Source organism: Ornithodoros turicata, chromosome 3 (assembly GCF_037126465.1).
Source record: "Ornithodoros turicata isolate Travis chromosome 3, ASM3712646v1, whole genome shotgun sequence".
Lineage (NCBI taxonomy): Eukaryota > Metazoa > Arthropoda > Arachnida > Ixodida > Argasidae > Ornithodoros > Ornithodoros turicata.
In genome coordinates this window covers 10,914,073-10,933,614 of record NC_088203.1, presented here as the reverse complement: position 1 = coordinate 10,933,614, position 19,542 = coordinate 10,914,073, and the positions used below count along the sequence as shown (strand labels likewise).

At 46.5% G+C, this 19,542-nt stretch overlaps 1 protein-coding gene across 1 annotated transcript; it reads left to right on the top strand.

Moving 5' to 3' along the window:
- Positions 1-5,770: 5,770 nt before the first annotated feature.
- Positions 5,771-8,749, top strand: LOC135389900 (sulfotransferase ssu-1-like). The gene is made up of 2 exons (XM_064619952.1): positions 5,771-5,880; positions 7,735-8,749. Exon 2 carries the CDS (start codon positions 7,756-7,758, stop codon positions 8,710-8,712), a length of 957 nt encoding a protein of 318 aa, XP_064476022.1. The 5' UTR covers positions 5,771-5,880; positions 7,735-7,755; the 3' UTR covers positions 8,713-8,749.
- Positions 8,750-19,542: the final 10,793 nt, after the last annotated feature.

The window sequence follows — 19,542 nt, the reverse complement described above, 5'->3', positions numbered from 1 at the left end:
AGCTCGCGTGTGTCCTTGATCCAATGAAATTTTTCAGCCTCCTTTCGAAGTTACCCAAGCAGCACAATGTACTGAAAGTCGAGTGCAATAGGGGTAGGACGGGTAGTTGGAAGATCTTGAACAGACTCTTGAAACTAAGGAACATTGATAAGACACATACCGTCCACCCCTTTTGCACTCGACTTTCAGTACATTGTGCTGCTTGGGTAGCTCACGCGTACGTCACAGCCATTACAATCAGAGATGGCACCGACTGCACTAGACAACTCCATTATGGCTGTCACCCCATGACACACTATACAATCACCTCGTACAGGCGCGTGCCGTGATATCGCGCTCTTTTCTATTGTGTGCCTATATACTTGACTGCAACTCCGAAGATAACACTCTGATCTTGCCGAACACAGAGCTCGTTATCTTGAGGTGTTTAGGCGATATAGGCTTGTGCAGTAAAGGACATATGTCCTTAGCTTGTTTTCTTCCGATGTTGCTTGTTTCCTGTTTCACTGTGAAGCACATTCAAGGACGCACATTCTAGGACATAAGGTACGTTCGATTAGGCCTGTACTCCCTGAACCAGTTCCGGGCGGTGCAGGGCCAGTTCTGAACTAGCGCAGCACTAGGCCAGCTCCAGTTCAACAGTGCAACACTAGTGCCGCCGCGAAACGAATATCGAAGTGCAGCGCTAGTACAGGCCTTCTGTTCTCCGCGAGTCTTAACACCGCTACGGATTGTAAGAACGCGTGTGACATTTCAATCACATGTGCATTGCTGCTTTTTAATTTCGAACACAATGAACTGTTTAACAATTGTGCAAACAGCCATGGAACTTGTGGATTCTGACAGCGAGGACTAAGAATTCGACGACCTGGTAACCGTGATAGCGTTGAATCTTCTGCGAACTGACAGGAACCGTGTACCAATGTACACCGAAACTGTAGTGAATCGTTATTTCGACTTCGAATTCAAACGTCTCTTCCACGGCTCTCTCGGGATACGTTCGACAATTTACATTAACTATATTATTTGCCTTGTGTCGTCTGCTGCCATTGCCGCCCTTACTCTGCACTACCGTTGAACTGACCCCTGCGGGAGTGCAGAGTTTACTTACACTAGGGCTACACTTGGCGTGCACTGGTTTGAAACGAACGAGACAGTGCAGGGGGCGCTCGGCTGCACTGGCGAAACGAACGGGCGAGTGCAGCGCTACGGGAACTGGTTCAGGCAGTGCAGGCCTAATCGAACGTACTAAGGTGACAACTTGCCCTGATGCAACGCAACAGACTGGAGGCAATTCGCTGATGCAACGCAGAATTCACCAATAAAACATACAGACGTCTGTAAAGTTACAACCTGCTGTGCGACTGAAATGGTTGGTTCCTCTTATATTTTTTACTTCTATGTGGCCCGCGCTTTCGGAGAACAGGGCCGGGCACTTTGAAGATGCCACCCTCGTTCCTAGCATGTATGGTGTCTGGACACTGCTCCTAGAGTTTGGCGCAGAAACACGGAAGATCGGGTTACCATGAGGGGTTCTCCCAATAGTACTGTGTAGCAAACAAGAAGCTATAAATCTCAGGGTTCAAGGATGGTTTGGTCAGCCGAGGGAACGTTTGTACGGGGTGTATTTTTTTTTTTTTTTTTTTCGTCAAGTGTGTAACTTAAGCCGAGCAAAGGGAAGGGCAGCATTGGGGACTGGAAAACAACGCCATGAGCGGAAGAGTTGAAACAAAGAAAAGGTGGACATGGCCTGCGGACTCCGTAGCAAACGAACCTGCTCGGAGGCTCAGGGTGACTTTGCCTTATCATGTAAATTTTGTCCACTTAAAATCTAATGCTGTAAATAAACCTGTTACCAACTATTGAAGATCTGCTGTCGAGTACCTGCAACTCAACCGTCATCATCACCGACAACTGGCCAGCCACGGGGATTACATAGAGATGGAGAAAGAACCACCTTTACTACGTCCCAGGGATGTTCATAAGGCGTTGTGGTTTTGGAACGCCTGCGACGTATTTGGGATCATATCATGGATGTTCCCTGGACGTGCGGACAACATTGCGATATTCCCGATGTTCGCGACCTATCCCTGGCATATTAGTGGTTTGCTGGGATGCTCTTCAGTCAGTTGTCAATTGCTCGCAATGTGCTCCCTTCAATTAAATTTGAGTACAGGTACATTGTGCCCATGTGCATCAAGTACTTGATACACCTCCTCGCGTATAATATGAGGTGATGCTTCTCTTGTTCTACCTCCCGAGAAAAATTATCTCCCGTTAATATGGTAAGCTAGAATGTCCTGGGAGTAACATTGTTGTGCAGCTATATACATTTTAGATGTTATCTTGTGGAAGCAGCAGTTCCAAAAACTAAAAGTACTCTGCCAACGGAATGCCCTGTACCGGAGACTGAGCTCAAGAGCAGCAGCCTGGCAACCTTTTACCGAGACGAGTGCGAAGAGTGGGATATCGGAGGATTGGTTGCCATGGTAACACCGACAGTTAACCGCATAAGTAGAGGGAGATAAAGATCGGATTAAGACGCTGCCACAGATCGGAAAATTAATGGCTATATAATCCGTACTTGCGGGCCGCAGCAAAGACGTGACCGCCGTGCTAGAATTTACCCTGCCCTGCACTTTTTGCTGTTCTTGCCACTTTTCTAATGGCCTGCGCTTGCATCCTGTGCAGCATGAGGCGTTCTTAGTGATTCAGCGTCAACATATTGGCGCCGTTTCTAGCACTCGAGGTGTATATGGCGACGCAAGGGTGTAGCCAACGACCTTCTTCTTCTTCTTCTTCTACCTGGTGTGGCACACAACCAAAGATAATACGCCACGGGTCAATGGGTCGGGGCAAGTGAGGATGAGGGGATGAGATTACTTTAGTTCACCATAAGACTACTTCTGATGAGAATGGGTTAGACTTCTTCCTCTCTATTCTGTTCTCCAAGTACCAGAGCTTCTTCTGCTTTCTATTCTGGTGAAGGTGAAAAGCGGAAGTACGTATGTCGTACAAGCTGTGATCGTTAAGATTAGAGGGAATACACTTTATCTGTTTCGTTTCTGTTTCGTTTCGTTTCTGTTTCGTTTTCCGAAATGTCTCTTATTTCCGGCAGCACGCGTGTTCTGGAGGAGCTTGAGGCTCCGTGAAGTATTTTCCGCGTACCTTTTACATTCCGTCATTGTAATCACTGGGATTGTTTGCCAAAAACAATAACAACAACTTTATTACGGGATGATGGCCGGGGGCGATGCTCTACCCCATTGCTGGTGGTGATGTGGGGAATGAAATAATGAGCCCCTTCACAATAAGCATCGAAGTCCTGTGGTGTCCAGAAAAGGTGAAGAGAGCCTTGAGGGCAGAGCCTTGTTGTGCTGAACGTGGCCAGGGACCAAGCAATGTTGTGAGAGAGAGAGGGGGCGGGAGTCTAGCTCGTTGAGGGATGCGGAGAGTTCGGGAAGGTTGGTAGTGTGAGCAATGGAGAAGAATGTGCTGTATGTCCTCAACAGCGCCGCAGTGGCTGCAGTGGGGAGAGGCAACTTGTCTCAAGCGGTAGCACCACTGTGCTGCGAAGGCCACGTCGACTCGCATTGAATGCTGTGAATGACATTGCCCTCCCAGATGTAAAAGCGACTTCCCACTTGATATTACTTTTTGAGCTAAGGCGGCGAGTGATCGGACACCTGGTGACCCTGGGACCCCTTTCTCGTGGATATCGCGGTTCCTCCACATCTATTGATAGCTATCTTTTCTCCTCTCTCTCTCTCTCACTCTCACACACATACAAACATTACAAACATTTGTGAAAATATACATACTCATTTACTTTCACATACGAGTGCCCTTGAGGCTAGGAGTCAACACCTCCATAGTTTTCTTCTTGTACCTTACCTTACCTCGCCTTATGTCTTGATTCAATGCGTCGATAACTTGCAGAAAAATAAGATCTTGGCAACAAATAGCAAAATTTATTCGGTACTACTATAGGTTCAATTACGAAAATGTTTTCGCACGTTTGGAATGACCGTCAAGCTCCCAGCATTATTGTTTTTTATCCTCTTCTTTCCCGCTTGTTGGTGGTAGCCAAAGTCGTGCTGAAGATTGTGAGGTGGTGGGCTGGAGTCTTACCACCGGCTGTGCATTGCTGAGTTTTTTCCCTGGGTTTTCCGAAGGCTTTCCAGACGAATGTCGGCACAGTTCCCCCTGAAGTCGGCCTAGGACGCATACTAACCCTCCACTCCTTCCTGCTGTCCTCTCTCCATCTGTCCACATCTGAACGCCGCTCATAGCCACAGTCGCTTCGAGGCGCTACCACGGAATAAAAAAAAATCCCCTTCTTCTGGAGCCTCCTCCTGTTGCTTGGGTCATTGGCGCCATCTCCTTTTTCCGCGTTATATTCCGCTGACCCGTGGAACCGAAGATAAAGGCTATGGAGCCTTCTCAGCGAGTCGCTGTACTAGTAAGTCCCACAGTACCGACGCCACACATGTGACAGAACTCTCAAGCCAAGCCCTAAGTATCAAGCTTCCTGAACTCTACCCAAGCAGCACAATGTACTGAAAGTCGAGTGCAATAGGGGTGGACGGCAGGGATGGGCATAAATACATTTTTTGAGTATTTAAATATAAATACAAAATACTTTGTTGAAAGAGGTATTTAAATACTCTGCATAAATACTTTTCAACATGAGTATTTAAATACAAAATATAAATACAGTATTTAAATACCGTAACTACTACCATAAATACTGTGTGGAAAATGTCATCTGGAATTACAGAAATAACGATGATCATAACCACAAATCAGCAGCGAATAATACCATTTATTTGTTAGATTATCATGGCGATTTTAATATTAGAAGTTTCTCGAATACTGCATCTTTTAGGAATCTTCTGTTCGACCGTACAATCAGATACGCAAAGGAGAAGGGCATCTCCACAGGTGCCGATGAACAAGTGCTTGTATTAAATTTGATGAAGATGCTTCGTACAACGAGGGAATTGGCTCGTCACGACCGTTGTCCTCAACAACAGTGAAAAACTTGCCATCTAAAATTTTTTGTCGCATGCGCATGGTAGCGCAAACACAGCATAACTGCGCCCCAAACTCTCTCGTCTTCCCGAAAGGTCAAATGGAGGGCAAGTTTAAGGTATGAGTCAGTATATACTGTATTTAGGAGTATTTTTAAAGTATTTACAAGAATAAATACCCAAAAATTGGTATTTAAATATAATTATAAATACATTTTTCAAGTCTGTATTTAAATACAAAATATAAATACATGTATTTATATTTTAAATAGTATTTTAATTACAATGTATTTAAATACTGCCCATCCCTGGTGGACGGTATGTGTCTTATCAATGTTCTTTAGATTCACGAGTTTGTTCAAGGCCTTCCACCTACCCGTCCACCCCTATTGCACTCGAATTTCAGTACATTGTGCTGCTTGGGATATAGCTTGACTCCTGCACCTGCGAAGGGGAGACGCCCCACGCGAAAAAAGTGGTAATCTTTCCAAACATTGACAAACATTTGTAACATTAACACCTTGAACGCACGTACTCTTCAGGGACGGACCTTGTGCTTTTCCCGTTAAATGAGCCAGCACTATCATCTTACACGCAAACAATGGACTTAAACAAACATCTACACGTTCCATTCCATCCTCGCTGCAGTGGTCAACGCGCAGTAAAGTTATTGCCTATGTCATTGTTTTCGTTGTTAACAATTAACTCGTGTCTCCGTAGCGATAGCGCTCTCGGAAACCGGGGCTGATATGTTATCGGTGTATCACAAGTGGGCTTCACAGTAAAGGCTTGCGTTGGGGCATCCGGCGCCCTGGTCGTTCGGAAAGAAGCGTCGAACTGTGTCGAGGTGAGTGAACGTTGAGTGTGTTCCGCATACCTTCGAGTGTCTATCAATAACATTCCCAAGCAGCAAAATGTACTGAAAGTCGGGTGCAATAGGGGTGGACGGGTAGGTGGAAGGCCTTGAACAGACTCGTGAAACTAAGGAACATCGATAAGACAAATACTGTCCACCCCTATTGCACTCGACTTTCAGTACATTGTGCTGCTGGGGTTCACACGATGTGTTCCAAAAACAGAACTGCGTGGCATAATACGCTATGAGTCATAGGTCGAATGACATGATTGTGTCTCCTGATGTCTTCGGCGTACAGCTCTCTCTGACACTTTGTTGCACTGCTGTCAGGCCTTTCATGTGTACGCCCAACAACCACATATAGATTCAATCACCGCAGTGTGTCGCAAGTGTCGCGTATACATAAACGCGTACAAGCTAATTTCTTAGCAAGTCAAAATCGACATTGGTATCAGTGATTGGCGTGTTGCTGGCCAACATGTGATAGTGAGCCAGCAAAGGATTTTTCCTGGGTTTTCCTCAGACGTTTCAAGACATATGTCGGCACAGTTCCCTTAGAAGTCGGCCATTCATTCCCAGGGCGTTAGTCGTGACGTTGCCCACCACTGTGAGGCCAACAACGGCGAGCCCTTTCACGAGCACCGCCACCACCCTGAGCCAGCAAGATGGCTGGTCATAATCTGGGTTGGACAGGTCTTAAGTTGTTACTAGTAACTGGATACTTGCTATGTGTAACTGCTGTGGGTCTACCTTCTGCGGGTTGCCTGATTCATAAAGCTCCTAAGTGATTTTAAAAACCAGTAACCTGACTTGGTGTAATGGTAATTTCAATGTAAGGTGTTTAAGGATAAATGAACAACAACAGCAGCAGATAAACTAATGATGATGAATGGGGAAATTCGCTACATGAAGGGAGGATAAACGAAAATGGCGCATCGTTGCCCACATTCTTGTTCCTTGCCATGTTCTGTCACATTTTTAAGGTTCCTTGCGGTTATCCTAAATCGTTTCGTGCTGGCGTATGGTTCATAAAAAACAAAAGAACGTTTTTGGTGTACGCCTAGCTTCAGAGCTCGATGCAGAGGCAATAATCCATTAGGAAAACAGCATTACATGCAATAATAAGCGAGCAATAATAATAATACTAAAACTGTCGGTCACTAATAATAAAACTGTCGGTATTGTGCTGGTCACAGGCAAAGCACCTTGTTTCTGTTTACCTATCAATAGCTCAGCGTACTGTTTCTTCGGATTTCAGGACAACAGTCCTACGTCATCATCATATCTACGTTTATGTTAATCAGTATATGGGTGTGCATATTCCTCAGATTTGTCAATCTGTATCTGCTCCTCAGCTTAAAAAATAAACGGAGCAACGAAAACGTCGGCCTCCGTTCGTCAGAATAGGGCAACATATATGGTGGACGTCGGAGAGTTGTGTTCAAGCACCGCTAGGGGAGCTATCGGTGCATAAATCGAAACGATGTCCCACATGGATGCTCATCGGCAGCTCGGGCGCCCTCGTCCGCAGGATCTCCGCCCCCTACGGATGCAGAGCAACGTTCTTGGCGTCAAACGATGGGGAATTTATCCTTCTAACACGTATCAAAATTTCGCGCTTCTAGCCCAACCGGTTCGGGAGGGAGGGTTTGAAAATCGGACCCGGAACATTCATCTTCATCATCACTCACCATCTTCTCCCCCTCAAGCAATGGGATAAGGTACTGCCCCAACGGCGAGACATTCCACTACATCATCATTACTTATTTATTGTTGTTGTTCGACGTGTGTTATTTTTCGTCCTGGTTGTTTCGCAACTAAATAATAATCCGACCGTCGTTACAGGCTTCGTAACATAACAGCACAATGACAGACACAAGACCCGTCCCGGCAACGCACGTCGTCAACGGCGTCCGCCTGCCCATCTTCTTCGACGCCGACACGGCTCGCGCGAGCATGACGTACACACCTAAAGACACCGACGTCTTCATCGCCACGTACCCGAAATGTGGCACGACATGGATGCAGCACATTGTCTACCTTATTCAGAACCACGGGAAGCCACCACAGAAAGCCGGTGATTTTTTCCGCTCAAGCACGTACCTCGAAATGCTCGGCAAGAAAGCTGCGGACGAAGTGACGGTACCAGGAGCCATCAAGACGCACTTGCCATTCGACAAAGTTCCCTTCTCGCCCAAGGCCAAGTACATCTACGTCTATCGGAACCCGTGGGATTGTGTAGTGTCTTACTTTAACCACGTTAAGACTATCCCTCCGTACAAGTTCCAGGGCGGAACGTTCGACGACCTGTTCGAAGCTTTCATGCGAGGCGAGGTTGAAGACGGCGACTACTTCGACCATTTCCTTGGCTGGTACGCGCACAGAAGCGACCAAAATGTATTCCCCGTATCGTACGAAGAAATGCACGTTGATCCAACAACAGCGATACGGCGGGTTGGACAGTTTCTGGGTGAGGAGTACGAAAAATCGTTGCAGGACGACAATGTTCTTCAAGAAGTCTTGAAGTGCAGTAGCCTCGACTACATGAAGGTCCATGCGAACGAGTATATGAGAGACTTTTTTAGGAAGGACATGCGAGATGTTTTGGAAGACCCTGCGTTGACACCGAGCATAAAGAATATTCGGAGGGGTTTCTCGGAAGATGATGTTGATTCGTTCGGGTTGGTGAAGAAAGGTGGGATCGGCAAAGCGGCAGACGTCCTCAAGCCGGACCACGTGCTCAGATTGAGAAAGAAGTTAGAAGAGAAGCTTTCGGGTGTGGAGTTGCCAGATTCGTGGAAGAACTTGCCCTACTTGTTGTGAGATGGTGGTAATAAAAGAAAAAGTGTGTATAAATGCATGTGAAGGACAGATTTCTTTGGCGAAACTTGGAGCTTCTTGCGAGTGGAGTTGTAGTCCGGCGTTAAGGACATACGAAACGTAAGACAGCGTCGACAAATTCTTACCGTGACTACTCGATATGAACAAACCATCATATGAAAAAAAAAAAGGTTGCTATTCGTACGCATGCATTCGTGAGCACTCAGAGTGCAATTCCGTGCATCCGGAGACACAATGTGCAGGACACGTATACGCATTGTTATTACTGACTTTATTCCACCATCACACAACTTCGCCGTTCATAATCGCTTGCACTGCTACTTTCGCATTCTTAAATTCCGTACACCCATTCATGTCAACAAGGTATTTCCTATTTACAGGCAACAAAAAACACAAGAAAAAACACCGTACTATCTGGCAGTTGCTTTAGCGTACCAGAGTCCGTCATCCTTGACACTTCCGTTGGAGCTCAGTAAGAGCGGTTGACTGAAATAGTCTACTCTCCTTGGTTGTACCTCGTCTTCACGGGTCTTCGGAACCGTCACAGCACCGCTGTCTTCCGGTACATCTAGAATGTACCCCAAGCTTTCCAACACAGGTCTCGCCAGTTCGATTTCTTGGTGTGCTGCCGCTTTAGCATCATGCCGCGGCGTTACGTCGGTGTAATATCTTTGTTGCGTTGAACTGTTATGCGGGAGCTGGAAGGCTGGAGTCTTGAAAGGCTTGTCATTGGTGGTGGTTGAGTTACCTTGCTTCCTTGTTTGTTTTTGCCTTCGGCGATGTTTCCTGCCCCTCTCAGCAACATACCTCTGCTGAGAAACCTCAACGGGATTTTTACGACGAATCGTGGGAGCCTCGTAAGTTGAGGTAGCATTGTTTGAGTTACCTTGCTCCCTTGTTTGCTTTTGCCTTCGGCGCTGTTTTCTACCTCCCTCAGCAACAGTACGTAGCTGAGGAACCACAGCGGAGATTTTAAAAAGACCCGGGGGAGCCTCGTAAGTTGAGGTAGCATTGTTTGAGTTACCTTGCTTTCTTGTTTGCTTTTGCCTTCGGCGCTGTTTCCTACCTCCCTCAGCAACAGTACGTAGCTGAGGAACCGCAGCGGAGTTTTTAAGAAGACCCGTGGGAGCCTCGTAAGTTGAGGTAGCATTGTTTCCAAAATTCCACGTCTTTGAACACAATGTTTCATTATGTTGTGCGCTACTGTTAAGATTCACGCAGTTGATCTTGTTATGTCTGCCTTCATTAAGCGAGTTCGTAGGCGCGGTCAGTCCAGTGGCTCCTGGACTTGCCGAGCCTCTTCCAAGGGGTGTTCCACTTAACGTGCTTACGTAAACAATTTTTCGTGATGTCGAAGGCACGACACCTTCTTCGTTCAGCCTTCCACCGAAAGTGCTGAAGAGCAGTTTCGGCTGCACAATGTGCGATGGCCGATGAAGCCTTTCGATGGGAAGACTTTGGACCTGCTGCGATGGTTGTCCTGGGGCGTTCTGCCCGTAGGGCGTGGGCTGAGTCCTGACAGCGTTGGCGTGATAGTTATAACCCGATGTACCTTGTGGTTGCACGTACGTTACGCCTAGACCTCCGAACTGTGCTCTGTACTCGTCTATGGTAAGAGGTCTTCCGTTGATTTCGAGCGGATAAGAGGCAACTTCTTGGTCTATATTCGAGGTAGGCTGCGGCGGTACCCCTTCGTAAGTATATGGCTGCTGTGGTTGCAGTTGAACAGCAGGTATCGTTTGTTGAGGTGCTTGGGCATTATGGCTTGCGGAGAAATCTTGCTGTGCGGGAACATGGTAAGATATCTGGTCATAAGGTCCTTGGTTCGTGTGTCTGCTTCTTTGGACCTGAACAGGAGGCGCACTAAGCGCTGGGTATGGACTCGGCTGCGCAGCAGCATAGTAAAGTCCTTGATCGTTTGGCGTGGTGCCCTCGGCAGGAAGAGGCGGAATGTTTTGCTGATTTAGTTCTGGGTAGTTGCTTGCTACAGGTGACGGACCAGCATTGGGGTGCAGATGCGCCGGCGGAGGTTGGTATCCAACTTCTGTTGAACCTACGCTACCAGCATTGGCCTGATTTACAGCAGGATTGTAATCGGCATCGTTCTCGTTGTACCGTGATTGCGGGTTGTAATAACCCTGGACAGGCCTACTAGAAGGTGGAAGGTCGTTTACATTTCCGGTTGCATCTCGTGCATCGCTGGGACTTGCAGCTAACGTAGACACAGGATTCCCGTACACAGTATGCTGTGGAAGGTTTGCTTGAGGAATACCAAGACGTCCTGGTTCCTGCGTAGAGTATCCTCCCGGATGCCTTGGTCTCTTCGTCTTGACTCGAGCACGAACGACCTTAACGACTTTGTTTTCATGAGGTGATGCCACAGCATTCGTCACTGGACTCTCTGGCACGGCATTCGTAGCCTCAGGGTTGGAACTAGACCCGTGATCTAAAGGCCCATGAGGCGGCGGTGCGTGTGCGGTCGTCTTATCATGACCTGTGCCGTACGCGTAGTGTTCGTCGTATCCATCCTGGCTGTTCTTATGCTGTCTCTCCTGATGCGCTGAGTCATGGACGCCCTTCTCGTAATGCTCTTTAGCATTGGCAACGTCGTGGTGGCCCGCGTGATGGCCGTGGCTTCCGTGAGACTTCACGTGGTGTCCCTGTTCCTTGTTGTCGACACCGTACGCTTTGTCGTGATGCTTGTCTGGAAGAGTTTGAAAGAGGACATATCTGCACATTGCTTTGACTGCAGGAAGAATTTCCATCATCGCTCAATACAATAAATGGGACAAGGACATTGAAGAAGAATTCATTTTAGATTAACAATGGCGAGTACAGTACAGGCATGAGGAGAGTCGCGACGAGGGTGGTGGTGCCTCTGACTTGGCCTTCAAGTTCAGGTAAACAGAGAGGACTCTCGTTTCAAACACAGTCGAGGGAAAAGTGATCGTTAAGGAGCCCAACTTGATAAGCAGTAGTACTGTCTGCGCTAAGGCTACCAACGAAGTCCACCGATAGAAAGACTATGATACCTCTGTCGATGTATTCCTTCTCAGCCACGATCCTGTAACCTCGTTCCCTCCACCCGGCACGGCTGTGACCCTTGTCTTTATCCGTGTAACCCCTGGAACCGCCGTGGTTGTGGTACTCCTGGTGGTCTTCAAAGTCTTTGTGTCCAAAGTTCTTGCTTCCAGCGTCCTGACCGTGAGATCCTCCTCCTGGTTGGACATGACCGTGCGCGTATTGTGGGTGATGACCTGTTCCGACGCCCTGTTGTGGATGCGAGGTGGGACCTCGTGAGTTACAGATAACCCGACACTACATATGGGCGCTTACATGACTGTCTTGCACGTGTCCGCCGAAAGTGTTTTGATGCGAGTCGTGGGAGTGTGCTGAATGGGCTTCCACGTGCTTCACAGCGTCGGTGTCAATCTTGCTTGCGTGAGCTGCCTTGAGCTTGTCGTGTTCGTCATCTTTGAACTTTTCTGTGAAAAACGGAATGTCGCATTGACACTTCCATCAAACCTCCCAGGAAAAAGTGCCCACGTTGCTGAACAGGTCACATTTTTATTCTGCAACAGAGCTTACATGGAGGCAGACAGGTTCAGCAAGTTCACCTCCAGCTTATTTAGCTGCGCAACTCACCTGGGGTCTACACGGCATGATAAGACACGTGACTTTCTCACAGGCATGCAAAAACAGCTCATGAAATTTTTATTGGAAACTATGTGGTAACTATCGTCACTTCTACCATAGGTAAGATTCGCTTTCAATGACAATGTTTAGGTGAGAAAGAAAAATGAACTGGTCAACTGGTCAAGGTCTATTAACTATCCGTACTTTGCATCGAAGTCGCCACGAAGAACAATTTTCATAACAGTGATGCACTTTAAGATTTTGCTAATGTCATGGTGGTACACGTACCCCTTTCGAAGTACTCGATCTCTGTGCGCACTCTGTATTTTCTCTCAGCCTGACCACCGCGGTCGTGTCCTTTGGCGTGGTGCGACTGTGCCTTGGCCTTCTCCTCGTGCTGCCTCTCACCTTCCGAGCCCTCGGTGCCGCTTTGTTCGTTGAACTTTGCCCGAGATCCCTTTGCCCATTTACCATACCGATAACCCTGGCTTTCTTTCCCTGCCGAACTGCCACGGAAAGAAGTGAGTTGACTATGCCGGTGGCTTTTCCGCTGTCAAACCTACTCTAGGTGATGTCCTGATGGAGATATGTACCCATGGATATTTCCTGCCTCTGTCTTCAGGTCATGCGAAGAAGTGTTACCAGGCATGATGTGGTACTCTCGCTGCATTGTAGGCATGGCCTCACCTAGAAGGTAGAACGCGAATAATTTGCCGACATGGTTCAGAACATCTATATGGGACTACGTCATTCCTCCTTCTCTTGTGTTTTGCTATTGACAGCAAGTTCGATTATGTAATCTGGTGAGGTTGTGGTCCCTATAAACATTCCATTTAAATAGGAAGCTCTGAGCTCCTTGCGAGAGTAAAGAGGGTCAAATAAGCGACATCCAGTGTAAGTAGAAAGTGTCAGGCACTGGCCAAAAGAAACAATTGGCATGCCCCGTACTCCAAGTCAGAGACAAGACCTTCGTCCGTCGGACTTGAGGAAGCTACGGGGTGGCTGGCCGGTTGTGCTAAGAGGGTTAGCTATCAGAGCCCTGGTGATATTTCTTGTGGACAGCACACACATATGTAAACCACGACCTGCTAGATTATAACGACCATGTCATGATCGGCAACCCATATGAAGAGCTCGACCGCACGATCCGCTAGGGGCGCTACTCATCGGCCCGCGAGATCTACATCATGACTGGACAATGGAAATTTGAATTTTGAATGCGCAGAAGCGGACGTACAACTACCGTAGCAGACGACAGCAACAGCTCCTATGAAAACGTGTAGAATGATGATGATAATTAACATTAGAAAGAAGCGTCTCTCTTGGGACGTCCACCGCTTGTATAAACATACTAAGATAAGCTGGAGTACAAAGTGTTGCAGAAATTGAGGAAGCAATAACCGGGCCGATGAGTAACGCCACCGAGCTGGGAAGGGGTGCCCACGACCTACTAGATCATAACGACCTACTAGATCATGTCATAGGCACCCCTTCCCAGTGCCGTATTTTTGGAAGGTAGCTGGCGCTACTCATCGTCCCAGTTATTGCTTCCTGAACTTCTGCAATACTTTGTACTTCAGCTTACCTTAGTATTTCTGTACAAGCGGTGGATATCCCACAGATGTATTCTGAGGTTGATTATCATCGTTCTGTTCGTTTTCATAGGAGCTAGGAGCTATTGCGCGTCGTCTGCTACGGTAGTCGTACATCCGCTTCTGCGCGTTCAGAATTCAAATTTCCATCGTCCAAAAGTGATGCAGGTCTCACGTGCCGATCAGTAGCGCCCCTAGCGGATCGTGCGTTATAATCTAGTAGGTCGTGATGTAAACGTAACTCCGTTACTTTCACCAACAAGTGAGTTTAAGTAGGTTGGCTCTTATAGGTTGTAGGAGCCAATAATCTCGATGCCCTTACCTTGCCCTTACGAAGTCCGACCCGGCCCGCGTTCAAGTGCATATCAGCACAGCACTGTGATACGTGGATGTCTAACAGATCTTCAGCGATGACGCTACGCTAATAACGCTTTATAGTTTTCTATTAGTTTCTCACCTCCATTTTCTGGTGAGGCGTATACTGTGACCCGGAGTGTTGCGTTGTCTTGCGCTCCCTTCTTCAGGTCCTCCAGCGTTTCCTTGAGCGCCGGAATTTTGTTGTCCGCGTCTTTCGGGTTCTTTGCTAGGTTCTCTAGCTGTGGCACGTTGTCCAGCTTGTCCAGTAGATGCATGAGGTGCGAAAGTACTAGGCTACTTTCTGTCTCGATTGCTGTTTCATTTGTGTCCGATAACGCTTCAATGACTGGAAGCGTCGTGATGTTTCTGGCGTGATCCGGATGATTTCTAGAGGTCTCTTTTGAAGTGCGTTTTGCTTCAACTGTCATTAACGACTACGGAAGAAATGTCACAATAGATTTATAAGCAGGCCAAGGACGGTAACATCGGTAACCTATGGTCACATTCCGAAGAAGGGCATCATTTCTCTTGTGGTTGTGACTCGGCACCATGAGGATCAACAACATGAACTGGAGCAGGAAGCGGGGGGAGCACTCTCTCAACAACCTCTCCCTAGTATTTTTCTTCATCAACATCAATATCAACTCTCTCAACACTCAAGAACAACAACAACAACACTCCGTAACATCATCATTTATCATTTAACTGTTGTCAACCAAAAGGTGTGCCATAGTACATGATGAAACCCAAACATAAATCCCGGAGAACTGGTTTGCTTTAGTCTACAAAAGAAGAAGCATATGGCGAGGTTTGCCTTCAAGTTGAAAATTGTGGCGAATACTGTACTGACTTCAGCCTCCCTGGAGGTTGTAGTACCAAATTCCGCTCTTGAGTGCCGAAATACTGTTTTCATCGTTACTTTTCTTTCATAACCCTGTTCCTAAAAAACGTATCGATATCCTTATCAGTATCACCTCCGTAATCACCGCCTCAAAACACACGGCCACAGGAACCCAAAGAAGACGCTCCACACACTCGCTAACCACATCCGGTCTAGTGCCAAAACAACTCATCCCGTCTCGCCAGTCAAGCGTACCGTTTTCCAAAAGGTTGACCAGCACAAGTCTTGGACACCTCGCTCTGGCGAAATTTCGTTTCCGGTATACGGCTTTCTTCGTAGTTTATCGGGCATATGAGTTTCCTTCTGCAACGTCCGTTGTCCTCGAACATGGTGACAACGCTTTTTAACCAGCTGCGTGCTCAAGAAAGAGGGAAAAGAAAACGGCCATACAACACGTCAACGACGACAAGTATACTCTATTTGACCGGTAGAGCGAGTCGATGTGCGCCGATGTGTGGCGAGAAAGTCTTCGCCTCCTTATATAGTGTACCTAAGTGGATAAAGATATTGTCGCGCGAATTTGTTTTGAAGTAAGGAATTTAGTGATGCTACTCTTTCAGTTGCGAACGCTGTTGTAGTTCACTACTGAAATACTTTTCGAGTATCGTGTATGTTTCGGCCATAGATGTGCCACCACGTGGACAATCTCGACGCAATTTGTGGCCAACATTAACTATCTCACAAATGTGTATTACTTATATATCTACAGGGAGTCAACTAACATATAAACCAAATCTCTTTACGCGAATAGAACAACTACTGAATGTTGTTTAGGACCTAGCGGTTAGTTTATAATTAGCGGTCAAACATGCCAAGAAATATCGGTCGCATATTTTTTTGGAAATTCTGCATGTTCGGAAAAACTCCGAATTATACTTTCGCAAATAGTATTAGATGCCGAAAATGGCAGTACCCGATTGCACTTTTCTGCCTCCGGAGCATCACATTTTCTTTTTTCCATTACCTCGTTCCCAGGTGGAATGTGGTGAATACCACCCTGCGGAGCTACTAGACTCTATAGTTCGGGGGAACCCTCTGATCAGTGGGTTCAAGTGCACATGGAACACCGAAAGGAATTATTCTTTGCGTTCTCAATGTCGTCCTGCCAAGCTGGTCTCCCTCAACGGTCCTATTCTCCCTATAGTGATTATAGCTGCCGATTTTTCGGCAACTATTTTTGGTGCAAATGTTTAAAACGCCGAAAACATTCGAATTTGACGTAGCATATCAATGCCGAAAAACACCCGCAGAGTCTCCCCGCGAATAAATGCCCCCAAACCCGGAACCCTATCTATAATAGCCCTGCCCTTATTTATCCAGTGGGCAGCATGCGATGAAGCTTATGACACTGCGCTGTCAATGAATACAATCACACGAATTAGAAGACTCACCCAAGCCAGACATGCGGCCTGAACAACCAGTATCCAATGCGTCAGTTTAACCATGCTTGTGCGTGCAGTTTATCACCATCGCAGTGGCACTGTCGCGACGGCTGTCCTCTTCAAGACAGTTCCCATTCTGCGGGAAACAACGCTTACCCAATGCCTTCTCTACGCACAGGAGAGGAGGACAGGTGGACCTATTGGCCCGAGGAGGACATTGAGTAAAAGACGTTGTTTCGAACCAATGAGCACGGAAGAGGTGTCCGACGAGAGATATTGCTTGCCGAACCCTGTTGCAATTGCAAATCCAGACTTTCACGCGACTTCAGCTCACATTATTGTTCATCATACGTCATGTTGTTCATGTTAATTCTAATAAAACGTTCCTACCCGTTTTACCTTCCCTCGGTCCAGTGTAATCACAGTTAATAGAACTTTGGCATTGCTTTATAGTTCGTGTACTTCGTTCGTTGACGCTGCTTCCTTTAATGAAAGGATCGAGGCTTAGAGGATATGCTTGTGGAATCCATTGGCTTCCATCATCTTGTAACCTGTATCACAACAACGTGGCTCTGTGCTTAAGAAGGTGATTACATATCCACCTTCCTTCTCACCCCATCTCATCGTCATCATCAATTGTTGTTGTTGTTCCTTCTCCTTATAGTTCCTAATGGACCATGGTACCAGTACATGGGCTCATAATGACGACTGATGATCTCGAGTACTTGTAAATCTGCTCCCACTTATCTACTTATTATTATTACTATACTACTACTATTATTATTATTATTATTATTATTATTAATGCTGCTGCTGAATTGGTATCCAACACGATATCGTTTTCAAAAAAGGTGTTCCTAAGTTCATTAATTTCACAGATATAAGACGAAAGTCTGTGGCGGGAAGATGACCCGGGTTCGAAACCCGGCACCGGCTATCCTGTTAAGAGTGTTTCTACTGGATTTTCCTCAGATGCTGTAAGGAAAATGTCCGCACAGTTCCTCGTGAAGTGGATCCAGGGCTTACGATCCCTCGAGCAGCATATTGACAGGCGGATATCGCAACCGTCTCCCTCCAACCTTATCAATTTGCTATTCATGACTCTATTTCGTTAATGTGCGTGATACGCTGCACGCAATCAACCTTTTCTACCCGTCCGCGCAAGGTTGGAAGAAGGCCTTTTGTCATCTCCGACATCTCTAATATTCACGGCTGCTATCTCAGTGGACATCAACTGCAAGTCCAGCAGACACTATATTTAGTTTCTATATAAGGACAGAGATCAAGTGGAAATATTTTCCACTTGCCCGGTTGTTAATGTATGTTTCGTCTCTTTTGCAAAGTGCACATCAGATACAAATGAACGGAAAGGATGACACAACAATTTCTGTTTTCCTTCATCACGTGTCTCCAGCGCTTTGACGCTTCTTCGTAGGGATCGAAACGTACCCTACACCGTACGTTGCATCGCAGACCCGAATACAGGGACGTCAAGACGCTAACAGGTGCTAAAATGCGACCATATGTAAAGGTTATGTTATTGTATGTATATGTTAATGTTATTCTTCAGTGCAATATTCAGAAGAGTATTCATCGCCTGTACTTCTGAAATAACTATATTTTTCTTCTGTCATTATGCTCCAGGAGCATTCAACTCCACACCGCGGTACCATGTACTGTGGTATACTATGGACTATGGTACTATACGACTACGGTGCTATGGTACGATGGGCTACACTGTTAGAAGAAAAGGTATAGAAGAGGTGCAACGAAGGTATAAACCAGGACTACACTACCATATTTATACCTCATCACCAACGTCTATACCCCGTTTAAACCATGTGGGAGGTATAAATCGCGGAGGCTATACCTTCCACGCCAGTTGAGGGTATAATAAGGTACTTCTCTCTTGCGTTTATACCTTCTGTATTTTGTATACCTTCAGATATGAACCTGTAGTACCACATTAATTTGTGGTGGAGACAGTATAACATATCATCTAAGCAGTAATTTAATTAGGAAACACAGTCAGCAATACAGTTGCATCGTAATTAATAAGGGGCATGGTTTATAGCAGCGTGATTTTTGTTCCTGAAATGACCAAATCTACGCGTCCTCACTCATATTGTTGCTCGCCGGGCGAATGTGCCCCACATTTTGCGAAGCCGCGACGTATTATCTGTTATATAGCCAGTATCTGTTCTCCACCAAATCCTCCCACGTCGCTTCTTGCGTGGCGAGTAATCTGCATGAGCTCTCCTCTACGTTTTACACATGCACCCTGTGAATATGAGTTTGTGGGTACGTTTGTATGCGTGCGTGTCCAGGTATTTCCTTTCTCTCCTTCCTTCTCGGGGTAGTTGTTGTTATTAAAGCACTTGTCACTCAATATTATTTTGTTCTAATTTTGTTACGTGCTGGATCAGGAAAGTGCAACCCTTATATGGCACTGAAAAAAATCAAATATTCAAATTTTTCAAAATTACACCCGGGTTCGAAAATATACCTTCAAGGGGATATATGTTTATACCATGAGGTGCAAATAATATACCTTCAGGGAGGTATAAAGTTATTATACCTCGAAGGAGGTATATCGTTTATACCTCAAAAGGTATGCGCCCTGGGACAAGCCGTTTATACCTTATAAGGTATAAATTTTTCTAACAGTGTATGGTACCATGTACTACGTGGTAACTATATGTACCCGGTACCACTTCGTATCGTCACCACTGACATCCTCCCTCTAAGTGTCATTGCCCCTGTGCTTTCTCTAGTCATATTTCAACGTGCGCCGAAGAACAATCGAGCACGCCTATATGACGTAAACTAGGCCTCTTCCAGTACACCTATACATGTCTCGCTAGCAGAAACGCTTTTTCTTCCAGAACGCTGAATGTGTACAACTTTCCAGCGGCCTCATATGTACGCACGGTTCTGCACTTCC